The sequence below is a fragment of the Genypterus blacodes genome, unplaced genomic scaffold, assembly GCF_046128005.1.
Source record: "Genypterus blacodes isolate CSIRO-AG114 ecotype Tasmania unplaced genomic scaffold, CSIRO-AGI_Gbla_v1 ptg000008l_1, whole genome shotgun sequence".
NCBI classification, from domain to species: domain Eukaryota; kingdom Metazoa; phylum Chordata; class Actinopteri; order Ophidiiformes; family Ophidiidae; genus Genypterus; species Genypterus blacodes.
Genome location: NW_027466822.1, coordinates 1,790,549 through 1,804,357, shown reverse-complemented (window position 1 = coordinate 1,804,357; position 13,809 = coordinate 1,790,549). Strand labels below are relative to the sequence as shown.

Sequence of the window (13,809 nt, the reverse complement as noted above, 5' to 3'; positions counted from 1 at the left end):
ATTTTCTGTAGATGTCTAATAGTTACATGCATTATTTTCTTAATCTATGAATAGCCCAGGGCCAACTTCCCCTGGAAATGTTGCCGTGGGAACTGTGAGCGGAGCCAAATTCTTTAAAGATGTCATGGCTGCTCTGCTCCGTTACCCTCTGAAGCTAACTCTGCGCCTGTTAGCCGACAGATTCAGAGATAATAGATTCAGTGAGCATTCCTTTATCTGTGGGACGCCTGGTGTGTGGTAGAAATGTGTTGGAAAAAGAGTTTAAAAACCACATGGAACTCATATTAAAAACTGAATCATACAGGTGCAGATGGAGGAAGAGGAATGTGGGAGAAACGTCAGCAGGATTTAGTTGGGATAGATGAGGCTTCCGTCCTGTAATTCCAAAAGTATTTTCTGACACATCAATCACCTAACAGAAACACAAATAAAGATCTGCAGTGTTTAATGCTGCTGGCTGGTTGTGTGTTGTTGGACGGAGGCTGGTTTGGTTTGGTTTGGTTCGTGCTAAATACTTCAACACTCTACCTGCGGGAACTCTGACACAGAGGGGCCATGAGCTGTGGCCTCTGCGTCTACGAGAATTTCATCGTTTCTACTATTTTCTACTCCTGTCTCTACTGTCATGAGCATGATGGCAGCCCTCAGACAGACTATATTTCAGAATAATATCTACGGAATTGTCTAAATGGACCTGTGGCTAATCGATGTCATCAGCTCCATGTGGATGGAGTTGAAGTCATGGATGTTTGTGCTGCCGCAGATCTGCAGGGACAAATACTAGGAAACACTGGCATGCAGCTGGAAATCAACCACAGCTGGATGCAGAATGGACGAAAGCACTGACACACACACACACCCACGCCAAAATGTGTATGGGGCATGGGGTTCGTATGAGAGGTGGGGTTTGCATTACAAACAAGCGGCTCTCAACACATAGTTTCTTCTCCTTTTTCTTTTGAGAGATGTACAGATTAAATGTGCACAAATGGAAATGTATCAAAATGGTATAGTTTTGTATAGATATACATATTTATTGAAATGAAGTGATCGTAACATAATTAGATATTTATGTTATTTTACAATGAAACATTGAGGTCAGTGTTGATTAATGAGAATTTATTATAATTAATTAAAGTGATAATGACAAAGAGTCTAAGAATTTTCTTGACGTCTCTGGTCATGGATAATGAATGTGTCTCAAAAACAAGTTTTGTAAAAGTTAAAGGACTGTCACTCCCTCCTCTCTGAAATTTTCCTTAAGAATTATAGATTTGTGCTACAGACTTTGGTGCAGGGATTTCTCAGGTAATTTGGAAGTAATTCCAGCTCTGTCCGATCCTTCTCCTTTCCCAGGCACTCATCCTGTGCAGAGTCACAGCAGGATATATTCTATCCCAGCATGCATTGGGTGATAGGCCAGGTTCACACATTCACACCTACGGGTAATTTAGAGTTTCCAGCTCAGCAAACCTGCCTGTTTTTGGAGCGTGGGAGGTAATCAGAGCCCCAAGGGGAAGCACACGCACACGCACACGCACACGCACACGCACACACACACACGCACACACAGACAGAGAGAGAGAGGAACAAGCTGGATTTGAACCCAGGACCATCTGTCTGAGAGGCGATGGTGCTAATGAATGGGCTTCACTCAGTCGAACACAATCAGAATGAATAAGAACCTCCTGAACATCTTAAACTTCACTGTATAATTCAAAACAAGAAAGAAAACAATGAGTTGCTCAAGTTTATTAGAAAGTCTGATTCATTTTTATTTTCCCCTATAACCCAGATGAAACACACATTTCAGTTCAAACATGAAACTAAACTAAAAATAAATCAGCTTGACAAGTACATTCCATTTTTTTCTTCAATAAGTGGAGATTGTGTGTTTGAGGCAGTGGATCTAGAAGTGCATTTACGTTACATTTAAAGCATCCAAGCAGGCGGTCACTGTCATTCAAATACACGAACAGCTGTACTACAACTGTGTGCTTGTGTAAACATAGCGGTGGATTTGGTGAAGTAGCGTTGCCATGGGGATGAAGTGACTTTGGGAATCGACGATGCTCTGTGAACGTGGAATGTAAAACTATACAAAAAATAAAAGCATACTGCATTGAATATTGCCAGTCCTGCACGTACGGATGCATTGCTTATCTCAGTCCAAGATATTCATATATGTTTCTTGTTTATCATAAAACTGCATTTCAAAAATATGAAAACTCAAAATGATGTCATTGTTTCAGAAAACTTGACTTTTACAAAATGCACTGAATGTGCTGAACAACTTCGTCTGCAGGTCAAACATAGTTTTGTAGCACCAGTGGGTAAAAAACAAAACAAATCATGCACCAAACTGTGTCGCCTTCCTTCTTGTTGTTCATAAGAAAATTATTATTTACAGCAAGAGGGAAAATGACTTCTCAAGCATTTTGGGGATGAAGTCCTTTTTTGTTTCTTTGTGGAATCCAGTGCAGCCACCATTGTTTTGGTTATGCATCCCTATGGCCTGTCTGCTTGATTCCCCTCAGACTCCCCTTAGCAGAGGTCAAACAGGCCATTTCCTCAGCTTGGTCCTATGTTCTCATGGAAGCCAGGACTCTATGCCTGATGGGTGCTGGGGACCAAACACGAACAAAGACACAATTAACCTCAGAATGCATTTACCTATGTTACTTACTCTGCTGTCCCATTGGTAACCACTGTGTGGGTACAAACGTGTAACTTATCACAGAAACATGATAAACTGTGTTTACTGGCCCCACTGACCCCATTAACTTTTTTAATTTTTCCTGTATACATTTTTGGACAACATATTTACGTTGTTAAACCCTTTATTACACACAGTGTCGGCCCTGCACTTAAAGCTGCTCGGGGCCCTCCATGATGGTCAGAGGTTCAAAGTCTGGATTGGGCCCCTGAAATGCTTTGGCCAGCTCTGAATGCCACCCCGCTCTGCTCTTCCTTCTGCTCTCTCTCTCTCTCTTTTTCTCCTTTTATATCTCATGACATGGTGCCTTAATGGTCCACGATGATGCAGACGTCACATACCTGGTTTTCCACAAGCCTTCACACACTGCTCATGTGTGTCGAAGCGATTCTGGTTGCCGCCGCAGCCGCCGTACCAGAAGCGTGAGCAGCTTTTGCTAGGGGCATCGAAGTGCCACTTGAGGACAAATTTAGCACACGTGCCTTCCTGTTTGGGCAGCTGGCAAATGTCCACAGCTGTAGAGGCCGCTGTGATGAAGGAGAAACATCACAGTTAGTATTGCATCAAAATGCTCAAGTTAATGGGAGAACCACTAAATTTACAACTCAAATCCAGTTGATTTGTGATTGGGAGGCACTAAACAATGAAAGGATCATTCCCAGTATGCATGGTGGTTTGCACTGGAAAAGGTTTGTAAGTGTTGTGCCAATTTAGAGTTCAAAGATCCTAAAGAAACTGGAACTGCATGTGTGTGAGGCCTGCTGCCAAAAAAACAATGGAGCCATGAACAAGGCTTTCCATTCATTTCCTTCACGGTTGTGACTTGGCCCGCTGGACTTGGAATGGCAAAAGTATAACCTTCTCATCTTTCCACGCTTGGCTTTCGACTCGTTCCGTCAGTCATTTACTGTACGTGAAGGGCAGTGAGGATATGGGCGTGTGTGTAGACGGAACACAAAAGGCTCGTTGTTTTGCAAAGTGAGCACAATTTGAGGAAATATAATCTTAGAACAGTGATACAACTCGCACCACTGCTGATTGTATGCCCTGATGTATTAGAAAAGATCTTCGGTGTGGAATTTGATGCTGGCAGTTCGATTCAACCAAATCACTCGTGTTCCAAAACAGGTAACAGGAAGGGAGGACATCAGGACATTATAGGTCTACAAACATCTGTCAGTACTCACCGGGATCTGGGAGGATCTGCATCTGCTCCACCTGCTTAACTTTCAGCTGAGGCTCTGGAACTGCAGAAACAAGAGATGAATGTGACTTCAGTTTGAAAGGAACAGACTATCAGCAGCTTGTGACAAATGATCAGGTGGATTCTTTCCGTAGGGTTTCCAGTGGAACAGAGACATAAATGGATAAGTGTATTTACTCAGATGTGCTCCTCATCCCCAATCTGCCACAAAGCACTCTAAGGGATTATCTCTCTGACCCTCATTTGACTCCTCAGCACACATATCACTCCTCTCTGCGTGGATAAAGTCCACGTTTTCCACATAACTCAAATGGACAGCAGATGTATGAGGTGATCTTAACCCTCTGCAGTGATATGCTGCATTAAAAGCTGGAAAACGTTTGATTTGAGAAAATCTTGAAATATCTCAAGATAGGACTTAAAATGTGAACAAATATATTTAGTTAGACCTGTGGTTCCCAAACTTTTTCTGCAGGGCCCCCCTTTTTTAGATAAGAAAATCCTGTGTGTGTGTGTGTGTGTGTGTGTGTGCGCGCGCACAAACACGTGCGCACACACACACACACACACACACACACACACACACACACACCCACCCAAAAATGTTCTGCTTTATTTATTAATATTAGATATGCTTCTGAGAAATCACAGAAAGCATTAGGAAATTCTTTAAAATGGAATAAATAAACATAAAACAAACAAGGACTCAAAAACTGTTTGCATGATTATTTGTGACTTCAGAGGGTTAATCAGTATAAAATCACTAGCAGGTCTTCAGCAGCTTCAACAACGCCCTCAACATTCACAAATTTGTTAAACAGTGAAATTAAATTAATCAAATCAATTACTTGTCCATATTCCGTTGACCTGCATGTATTTACAATATGTGTGTGCTTCAGGCTCATAACACACAGATGCCACATATTGCAGCATCACAGCGGGCAGAGGCACAATCCCTCACAGAGCCTCGGCAGCTTACCTGAGCCCACGCAGAGCTTCAAGCAGAGGGCCTCGGTCTCGAACCTATTGTCATTGCCTCCGCAACCTCCATACCAGAACTGTGTACAGATCCCGTTCTGTCTGTCATAGAACCACTTAGCCTGATAGTCTTTGCAGGGCATTCCAGGGTCATAGTCAAGCGAGCATGGGTCTGCAAAATCATTAACTAGAACATGCAAACAGAACAGCAGTGATGGAAGACAGAAACAGAGAGAGGATGAGTTAGTGTTAAGAACCAATCTACATCTATATCAGGCATAATGCAGTGACTGTGTGCTGTTAAAAAGTTGTATCAGAGTTTTTGGTTGGTTGATGGCCTATTAGTGTTCAAATGGTTCACTGTTAAAGGAAAATAGCATTCATGGTGGCATAACACTACAGAAAGGCTACATGTACCGTTAGAATTCTGGATATTTGCAAATCAAAAACAGTATAAAGAAGAGGTGGAGGGTAGATTTAGGCCATAGGTCAACTGAAGACATCACAGTTAGTTATGACTACTACTTCATGTTAGTTTGGTGTTTCATGGATCAGCATGGCATCTGTGCGTTCTCTATGGTCATGCTGCAAATCCAAATCCATGACTAATCCCTCAGAGCCAACACCAGACAAACCTAACAAACAATTCATAGAAAACCATCAGAGTTTGGGGTGCGATTACAAAGAGACGCTGCTGACCTGATTTATGTAAAGATATGGCGCTAATGAATGCAGGAATAAATATTGTTATAATCATCTGAGTGACAGTTAGGTAGGTTAGGAAACATACATGGAGGTGCAGGTTCATTCTCACTGCTTCAATGTGAGAAGCAGCTCAGACTGAAGGTGGTATGAGTTACTGAGAGATAATGACCATACAGTCAAGTTAATGAAGTAGAGATTAGATCAGATGTACTCTCATTACCCCAACGTCCCAAAAAAAACCAAACTATTCCTTTAAGGACCTCTTATCTTGGCACGCAGTGGTGTGTTCATTAAAAACACATTTCTGTAGGAGTGAGGTTGAAAGTGTGCTGCATTACGGCTCCTCCAGCTGAACTGTATTATCAGCTTTTAGTTGCTTTCATAAACTCGGCCCGGGAAACTGAGCCAAACACAACTCTGCCATTATTAACAAAAACACCGGGCCAACGTTCAGTATGAAGCCTTTTTCCTACTCCATGGTTCTGACTTCATCCTTTGGTCATTTCCGTCACGCAGCACTCACCAGTTTCCGGTTTGTCCAGAGGTGCAGTGCTTACAGTGCCGGCACTCTGGCTGGCTGGCTTAAGCTCTGCTGCTTCTGTCAGAGACAAACAAGAGGTGATAGAAGCAACTGACACGTTTTCACATTTTTTGTTGGCTTTTCCTAAGGTCTCAGTTATGGGTCACAACATAATGGATGTGTGGCTTTGTTTTATTTCTAAAATCAACTCGGATAACAAGAACTTTCAGTGATCACTCATTTCTTTTTTCTTTTTTTCCAAGAAATATTCAGATATTTATTTTCCTTATCTGACTTTTTTTTCTTTTTTTTTTAATTTAGACTGTAGAGTTTGCAATGAAAAAACTCCTAAAAAATATAATATCTTGTGGAATAAAGATTTGTTTTTAGTTTAGTTAGCAAAAGACAGACACATTCAATTTAAAAATGACTTAGGATGATATTCAAGAAACAATTTACAGTAAATGTGCAGGTATGTTAGTGGTCTTACTCGTGATGACGATGCCTTTGTAGGTGAAGACAACTTGACCGTCGGCAGTGTGGGCTGTGACCACAGCGTGATAGGACTGGCCACATTCCAGGTTGTCCACAGCGAGCGTCGTCCCTGACACGTTGGTCTTCAGCACCATGGCGTGGTCATGCAACCGAGTCACCACCACCTCGAAGTACACAAAGAGCTTTGGATCTGGGCTGGACCAGCGGAGCTTCATGCTGCTGGAGGTGATGTTGGTGACGTGAAGCTCATCTGTGTCTGAGGGGGTTAAAATATACACTTCAGTCTGACTGCAGCCGCTGTAGGAGTGTGAGCTCCTTTCAGTCTGTTGTGTTTCTTACCTTTGTGCTTTCTCTCGTGCACCGCTTGGTGATTTTCATGGTGTTTTTGATGTTTCCTACACGGACACGAACAAAACGTGAAACAAACCCCTGCCGACGTGTACAACAAACGAACAGTAAGGATTCACACGGCAAAGAACTTACTCCTGTTCCTGTGGTGATGTAAAGGGGTTTTTTAATGGCTGATCACTCTGGAACCACTTGCAGTTTTTGGAGACTTCAGGGGACATGAAGAAAGCATTTTCAACTGGAAACACAAGAAGAGCAGGACACAGCGTCACAGTCAAGTAAAGGATGAATACAATCAGTATGCAGTAAATGAGGTACGATCTTAAACTTACTGCTGATGTATTTCGGCAGCAGCTGGCCAAAGTTCAAGATATGTTTGTCATAAAACTGTGAGATGGTGTCCAGCCTCTTGAAGAAGACATCTGATGGCTCGCTAGCCATGCGGGACAACACACGGGCATCGCCAGCACTCAGTTTCTCACCCACGCCCAAGATCACCAGGAAGAAGCCCTTGCACTTGACCTCAGTGGCCACACGCACCAGCTGCTCCGCTTCTTCTTCCACACTGCCTGTAACAAAGAGTATCAGTACCTTCCGGTCACGCTGGAGCGGCGCCCTTTGGAACACCTGCTCCACCGTGGATTCGATAGCTGCCTCCAGGGCCCGGCCACCCTCGAGCTGTGGCGTCTTCTCCAACAGGAAATTGACAATATCCTGAGCTGAGTGGTGTTCGGTCAAGCCAATATCCACATGGATGGGAGAGGCGCTGTGGTTACGGAGGAACTCATAGGGGGCTTGCTGGACCACAGACACTCTGGCATGGTGACTGGATGATGTGGGATCTGCAGAGATGTGCAGCTGCTCCACCATGTGCGCAATGTAGCGCTTAATCTCTGTAAAGACCGTTGGGTAGGTAGACTCAGAGCTGTCCATGACAAAGGCCATGTCAATGTCCACGTCTGCGATGGAAGACCGCCTGTCACGGCTGGGCAATGTAGGCACGTAGTCACACATCTGGTCTGGGGAGCAAATGTCTAAAAAGGAGAACATGGAGATCACTTGCTTTAACTATGAGATCGACGGTGTCAAAGTTGAAGGTTCAAAAATACATGGTAACAATTAGAGCATATAACTGGAGCTCTTACCCAGGCACACGTGGCAGTTCATAACCTTTTGGATGACTGCATTGTACTGTGCACTCCCAGGTTTGGGAAGGACGATGACCTGACCCAGGGCGGTGTTGTTGACCTGACGTGTAATGAGAAGACAAAAGGACAATGGACAATGGTCTTGTGAATCTTTGTTTTGTGAAGTACCCAGCTAATATAGATTTCACAGTGTGCTTTGTGTGTTTTTGCTTTACCTGCATTGCTCTGCTTAGTGCCCTGTCTTCACGGTTGACCAAGAACAGAGAGGCAATTCCAGCATCATGGAGGCGGAGGGCCGCGTTGCTTACGGCCTGTGTATCCTTCACTGCGCCGTTGACAAAGAAGATGGCCACCTTCCTCATCAGGAAGCCACTGCGTACCCTCTTGAAGGTGTTCTGGGCCACAAAGCTCATGGCCGTGTCCAAGCTGCGCTGCTTGCGAGTCTGCAGAGTCTGCAGTCCCTCAATTCGCTGCACCAGGGCGCGTCTCTTCAACGCGTCAGCGAAGCGGATCTCAGTGGTCACTTCATTATTGTAGAGGGTCAAAGCAATACGTGCTCCTCTAGGGCAGTTGCTCTCAGCGATGGTGATGTTGCTGACTAGACGAAGGACCGCGTCTCGCATGTTGTTGAAGGCGGGTCCGTCAACGCCAACAGAGGTGTCGAGCGCAAAGGCCATCTCAGTGGGGTAGAGAGGACACTCCTGCTGACCTGATAGTTTACACAGTGCAGGGTATTTAAATGTGCATGGTACTGTGAGTGTCTGTGCTACATCATAATATAGACTGGTATACTTCCACTTAACACATTTCAAATCATGTACTTACCATAACAGCAAGCTGGTAAAAAAATTAAGAAAAGGTGGTAAGTGTTTTATTGCACACAGTGGATAAAGATATCATAATGCTCCATTATTAAGAGCCATCGTCATACTTACGACAGTTATCTCTAATCTTCTTGACCAGTTCGCATTGCTGGGGACAGAGAGAAACAGATGTGGAGATATGAGCAAGATACCAGACATTCATTCAGTTCTCTTCATCCAGTCTGATAGATGGAACACTTACCACAACACCGGGTCCTCTTGGTCCTTTCTGACCCTATGGGAACACAAACAGTTGCGTTAACAGCTGGACATGGTTGGATGAACTTCCATGTATGCAAGCCACTTTAATGTCACACTGCTTGCGTTTTAGCAATATTAATTTATGTAGAATATACTTAGTGTGTTAAGTTTCAATTGTAGACAATAACAGTCCAATGTAGTATGGTGGAAACCATGAACACCCTGCACATTCGGTGCTATGGTATCTATACATCATTTATATGGAATATACTTTGCTTATAAGCAAAGGGAAGCATGTTAGTTGCTTACATAGGGTCCAGAATATCCAACCTCTCCCTTCTGTCCATGAGGACCAATATCTCCAGAAACACCCTGGTGAGAATAAAAGAGAGAGAATACAGAATTAACATTTTTCAGTTTATATATATGACTCAGTTTATTAATAAAAGATGTTGAAAGAGAGTATAAGAATAAACAATAATGTGCTTTAGGGCTTCCACAAATATCTTGCTCATTCAACACATGCAAGATGCATCCAGAATAAACTAATCTAACACTCACCGTCTGCCCACGATTTCCTCTCGGTCCAGGTCCACCTGCGGTACCTGCATCACCTGCTCCTCCCTATTGTGACATAACCAAAAGGATGAGTAGAATGCATGCAAATGACTTTCAGCAGATCATAGAGCCACTGGCCCACATGAGATGTCTGGGCACATCAACAACACAGCATCAATTGTTTCTGAAATGTAAGTTAAAGCTTCAGAGTTTTGCCAACATTACCTTTGGTCCTGGGAATCCTGGGAAGCCTTCATCACCCTGTAAAGTAAATAAGCACAGTCCTGCTCAGTCAAGCTTAGATGTGGCAAGTAAAATCTCTAAATTATCATTGCAAAATGTGATCTAAACCCGCTAAAGAAAACTTTTATGGATGTGCACAATATATGCATGTAAATAAAGGTCGCCATTAACTTGCCTTTCTTCCATTGGGTCCTGCAACACCAAATCCATCCCTTCCATCTTCACCCTATGAAATAAGAGTGAGAAATATAACAAAGTCCTAAAAATATATTTAACTAGATACACTGCTTGTAGTTGTGTGGCAAGGAAATGAATATAAAGTATTAAGACATAGACACAGACACACAGACACACACACACCCTCGCCTCCTCCACTATCAGTCTATCGCTGCTATTCAGTATTACAAGCAACAAGAATTCTTAATATAAGAAAAACCCTCAACAAAAATAAAAAACGCCTTGACTGAAAACACACCACATACATTTAACCTGCTTTGACAGTGATGCATGCATTCATAATAACCAAAATGGTCTATTAAAATTTTAAACAAATTGTGTGAACACTTTTTACTAATACTTAATTGTGGCCTGCTATAAATTCATTCTTACAGGCTCTCCACGGGGGCCAAGGTGTCCAACACCACCCTGGGGTCCTGATTCTCCTGGCTCTCCCTGCCAAAGTAAAGGAATACAGTTAGCAAAGAGACAATGACGATATCAACTTTTTAAACCAAACATGAAATATTTCTTGGAGGTAAAGGGTCATTTTCCACAGATTTAATTAAAATAATATGCTTTGTTTAAAGTTTTCTGATGGTACTTTCATGCTTGCTCAAATCTGTGTCTGGTAATGTGACAAATCAATGTTTAGGCCAGTGTGTTTATAAATTAAACAAGCGTGTTGTGGAAGAACATGAGCTTCAGCCACGTTCACTGATACCTTGCGACCAAGAGGGCCTCTTCTACCCTTTTCTCCAGCTGGCCCTTGGGCTCCTCCAGGACCCTAGAAAACCAAATCTGTCATTAGGAAATCCATGAAAATAGTCCATGAAGTAAAGTCAAAACTTGGTCTTGTGCAGATGATTAGATTAGTTATTGTGTGATAGATGCAGCTGCATGTTTGTTTGTATGTGGTTGTGTATTATTTCTGCTCTGTGATGCATCTGCACAAAACCTTGGTTACTGATGGTAGTTTCAAATGTGCGCCATAAATTAATTTACAATGGACCTCATAGGTTCACTCACCCTGGGTCCAGGGTTACCCTCCTCTCCTTTGATTCCGGGTTGACCATTTGGTCCAGCTGGTCCCTTTAGAAAGACAAATCACATATTTATTGTACTAGTTTCTCTCATGTGTGAAGTGGCCTACCGTCCAAAGGCAAACAACAAACTCAAACTTATGGATGTACTGTATGAGTACACTGGCCATCACAGTCCAGTCAAAACAAAGGGTCATACAACTGAAGCAACTTGAGTATCATCACTGTATAAGTTTACAATGATACATGTTTTTTCAAGCACATTTGCAAGATGAATAATCTGAAAAATGCTGCATAAAGAATAAATGTGAACTCACTCTAGATCCTCCAACACCAGGCTCTCCAGACAGACCCTCAACCCCCGCCGGTCCAGTACGCCCCTACATGAAAGTAGCAGCGGAAGTTTCTGGATTTATAGGATTTACTGGAATGAGCATTAATTAGACTGTAAATGTTTTTACTGCAAAGGAGCTTACAGCCTGTCCAGGTGGGCCTCTCCTGCCATCAGCTCCCTAGTGAAGTATAGAAAAAAGCCTTTAAAAAATATTACATAAATATTAAACAGAAATACTGAACACAGGAGAAAGTTCTTTTATACCCTCCTTCCTGGTTCACCAAGCGTTCCCTTCTTTCCGTCCTCACCAGGATCTCCCTATCATGTAAAACAGTTATAGTAACCCATAGCAACACTGGCAGCCACATACATTTAGTGGGCTTTGAAGTATACAGTTGAAAAGACTTTTGAATTGTGGAATTATAGTAATATAATGTTGTATGTGCAAATGTGCTTTACCACTGGTCCAGCATCACCGGGGTCTCCCTTAAGTCCCGCTTGCGTGTTATCTTTGCCACTGACACCCTAGGAGAAGGGAATTATATTTTCAATTTCAATTACAGCCACACTCTCTTTACACATTTTTAAGCCTCCTTTTGCCAAAAAGTCTGACCAAGAGGACATTGTTTATTCATACATTAAATTGCACTATAACCAGTATCATAAAACATAACACAGTATTCTCACAGGGTCTCCTCTGATGCCGATTTCTCCACTGCCTCCTGCTTGTCCTTTGGTACCTTTAGGTCCCTATAGATAACCACAAAAAAACATAAACAACACAAATAACATTCTTTGTGTAGGATGAAAATGTGTATAACAATGTAAAATCAAAATGTCTTCCAGAACTAACTCTTCTGCCAGGGTATCCTCTCTCTCCTGGCGGTCCAGCCACTCCACTTTTGCCCTTGCAAAATAAAGCAGATGTCAATTAACACTTACATGAATATGTCAAACCAAATTAAATTCAGGTCTGCACAACAAGCACAATTGCAATGTGGATATATCATCTTACACACTGCTTGAGACAAAACAGTCATCACTGTTCCTGTGTTTGGAACTCATACGTCTGGTTTGTAATTTATCACAAAGCACATGAAACAAACTAACCTCCTCTCCATTGATGCCATCAAGCCCAATTTCTCCATGTTCACCCTGCGACAGAATAGAGGTACATAATCACTGCATTGTCATCTTGCCCAGTTGCTAGCTGTTACCTGATACTCAATGGTTAACGTGAGAACAAACCTTTTCCCCTGAATAACCACGTGAACCCTGAAGGAAAGAAAATAGTATTAAACCACATAAATCAACCACAATTTACTATTTACAATAGACGTTATTGTTACAGTTATGGTGAGTGGCATGGTTAATGATAACATCTTTACCTTGACACCTCTTGGTCCAGGACATCCCTGGAAACCCTGAGTTCCATTCACACCAGGAGGACCTCTCTCTCCCTGTCATTTAAGATTAAATGTAATAAAATACGCAGCCAAAATGAAAACATACAAACAAATATGAAGGTGAGAAATAAAAATGAACAAATAGAGAATTATGTTATATTATATATTAGATATATACAGTCTATATATACACACACACTATATATATATACATATATGCTAAAAGTATTATGGCAGAACAAAAATATTACATTTTATTTACGTAAGCAGGGAAATCAAACTTACAGGGCCACCTTCATCTCCAGGATGTCCTGGGCTTCCTGCTACTCCTGGACCACCCTGAAAGATAACTAAAAGTATAAGATTGTGCAAGTTTGTAATCAACTCTGGTATAATCTAAGGATTTTGGGAGCTGTTTTCCCGTAAGCAAGCAAATTTAAACAAAAAGGCATTTTTCAGTTTAACATAGGATACCTTTAGGCCTGATTGTCCAACAGCACCTCTGTCTCCTCGGGTGCCAGTACATTTGCAGGGCACTCCACAGCAATCCCTTTCAGCAATGTTGTCCTACACACAACATTAAACAAATGAGAATTCAAGGAAAAACTGATAACCGCAAGGAGGCACAGTGAGGTCTAATTCATCAATACTCACCAGTTCTTCCATGAGTTCATAGTCCAAGTCCATGACATTAATTCGTAAGGGCCTAGTGTACCTGAAACCTCGACCAAACTCCAGCAGCACAGCATCCTCAAATCTGGGCACCCGTTCCAGCCCAACAAGTATGAAGCTGTTCACGCCTATTGAGTGCATACAAGATTTGTTAAAATA

General features: G+C 42.3%; 1 protein-coding gene across 4 annotated transcripts in view; it reads right to left on the bottom strand.

The window, feature by feature from the left end:
- Window positions 1-1,736: 1,736 nt before the first annotated feature.
- Window positions 1,737-13,809, bottom strand: part of col6a3 (collagen, type VI, alpha 3) — an 89,407-nt gene continuing 77,334 nt past the window's right edge. For all 4 annotated transcript variants that reach the window (XM_076156132.1, XM_076156140.1, XM_076156149.1 and 1 more), the window contains 33 exons: window positions 13,633-13,778; window positions 13,453-13,545; window positions 13,264-13,317; window positions 12,961-13,032; window positions 12,821-12,847; window positions 12,683-12,727; window positions 12,426-12,479; window positions 12,260-12,322; window positions 12,032-12,097; window positions 11,837-11,890; window positions 11,715-11,750; window positions 11,556-11,618; window positions 11,225-11,287; window positions 10,920-10,982; window positions 10,589-10,651; window positions 10,155-10,205; window positions 9,962-9,997; window positions 9,740-9,802; window positions 9,488-9,550; window positions 9,180-9,212; window positions 9,050-9,086; window positions 8,940-8,951; window positions 8,330-8,823; window positions 8,112-8,214; window positions 7,299-8,000; window positions 7,102-7,204; window positions 6,958-7,013; window positions 6,614-6,874; window positions 6,127-6,201; window positions 4,900-5,085; window positions 3,904-3,963; window positions 3,058-3,243; window positions 1,737-2,623 (listed from right to left, as the gene is read on the bottom strand). In XM_076156132.1, coding sequence (XP_076012247.1) covers window positions 2,583-2,623; window positions 3,058-3,243; window positions 3,904-3,963; window positions 4,900-5,085; window positions 6,127-6,201; window positions 6,614-6,874; window positions 6,958-7,013; window positions 7,102-7,204; window positions 7,299-8,000; window positions 8,112-8,214; window positions 8,330-8,823; window positions 8,940-8,951; window positions 9,050-9,086; window positions 9,180-9,212; window positions 9,488-9,550; window positions 9,740-9,802; window positions 9,962-9,997; window positions 10,155-10,205; window positions 10,589-10,651; window positions 10,920-10,982; window positions 11,225-11,287; window positions 11,556-11,618; window positions 11,715-11,750; window positions 11,837-11,890; window positions 12,032-12,097; window positions 12,260-12,322; window positions 12,426-12,479; window positions 12,683-12,727; window positions 12,821-12,847; window positions 12,961-13,032; window positions 13,264-13,317; window positions 13,453-13,545; window positions 13,633-13,778 — 3,524 coding nt within the window. In that variant the 3' untranslated portion in view covers window positions 1,737-2,582. The remainder of the gene's footprint in view (window positions 2,624-3,057; window positions 3,244-3,903; window positions 3,964-4,899; window positions 5,086-6,126; window positions 6,202-6,613; window positions 6,875-6,957; window positions 7,014-7,101; window positions 7,205-7,298; window positions 8,001-8,111; window positions 8,215-8,329; window positions 8,824-8,939; window positions 8,952-9,049; window positions 9,087-9,179; window positions 9,213-9,487; window positions 9,551-9,739; window positions 9,803-9,961; window positions 9,998-10,154; window positions 10,206-10,588; window positions 10,652-10,919; window positions 10,983-11,224; window positions 11,288-11,555; window positions 11,619-11,714; window positions 11,751-11,836; window positions 11,891-12,031; window positions 12,098-12,259; window positions 12,323-12,425; window positions 12,480-12,682; window positions 12,728-12,820; window positions 12,848-12,960; window positions 13,033-13,263; window positions 13,318-13,452; window positions 13,546-13,632; window positions 13,779-13,809) is intronic.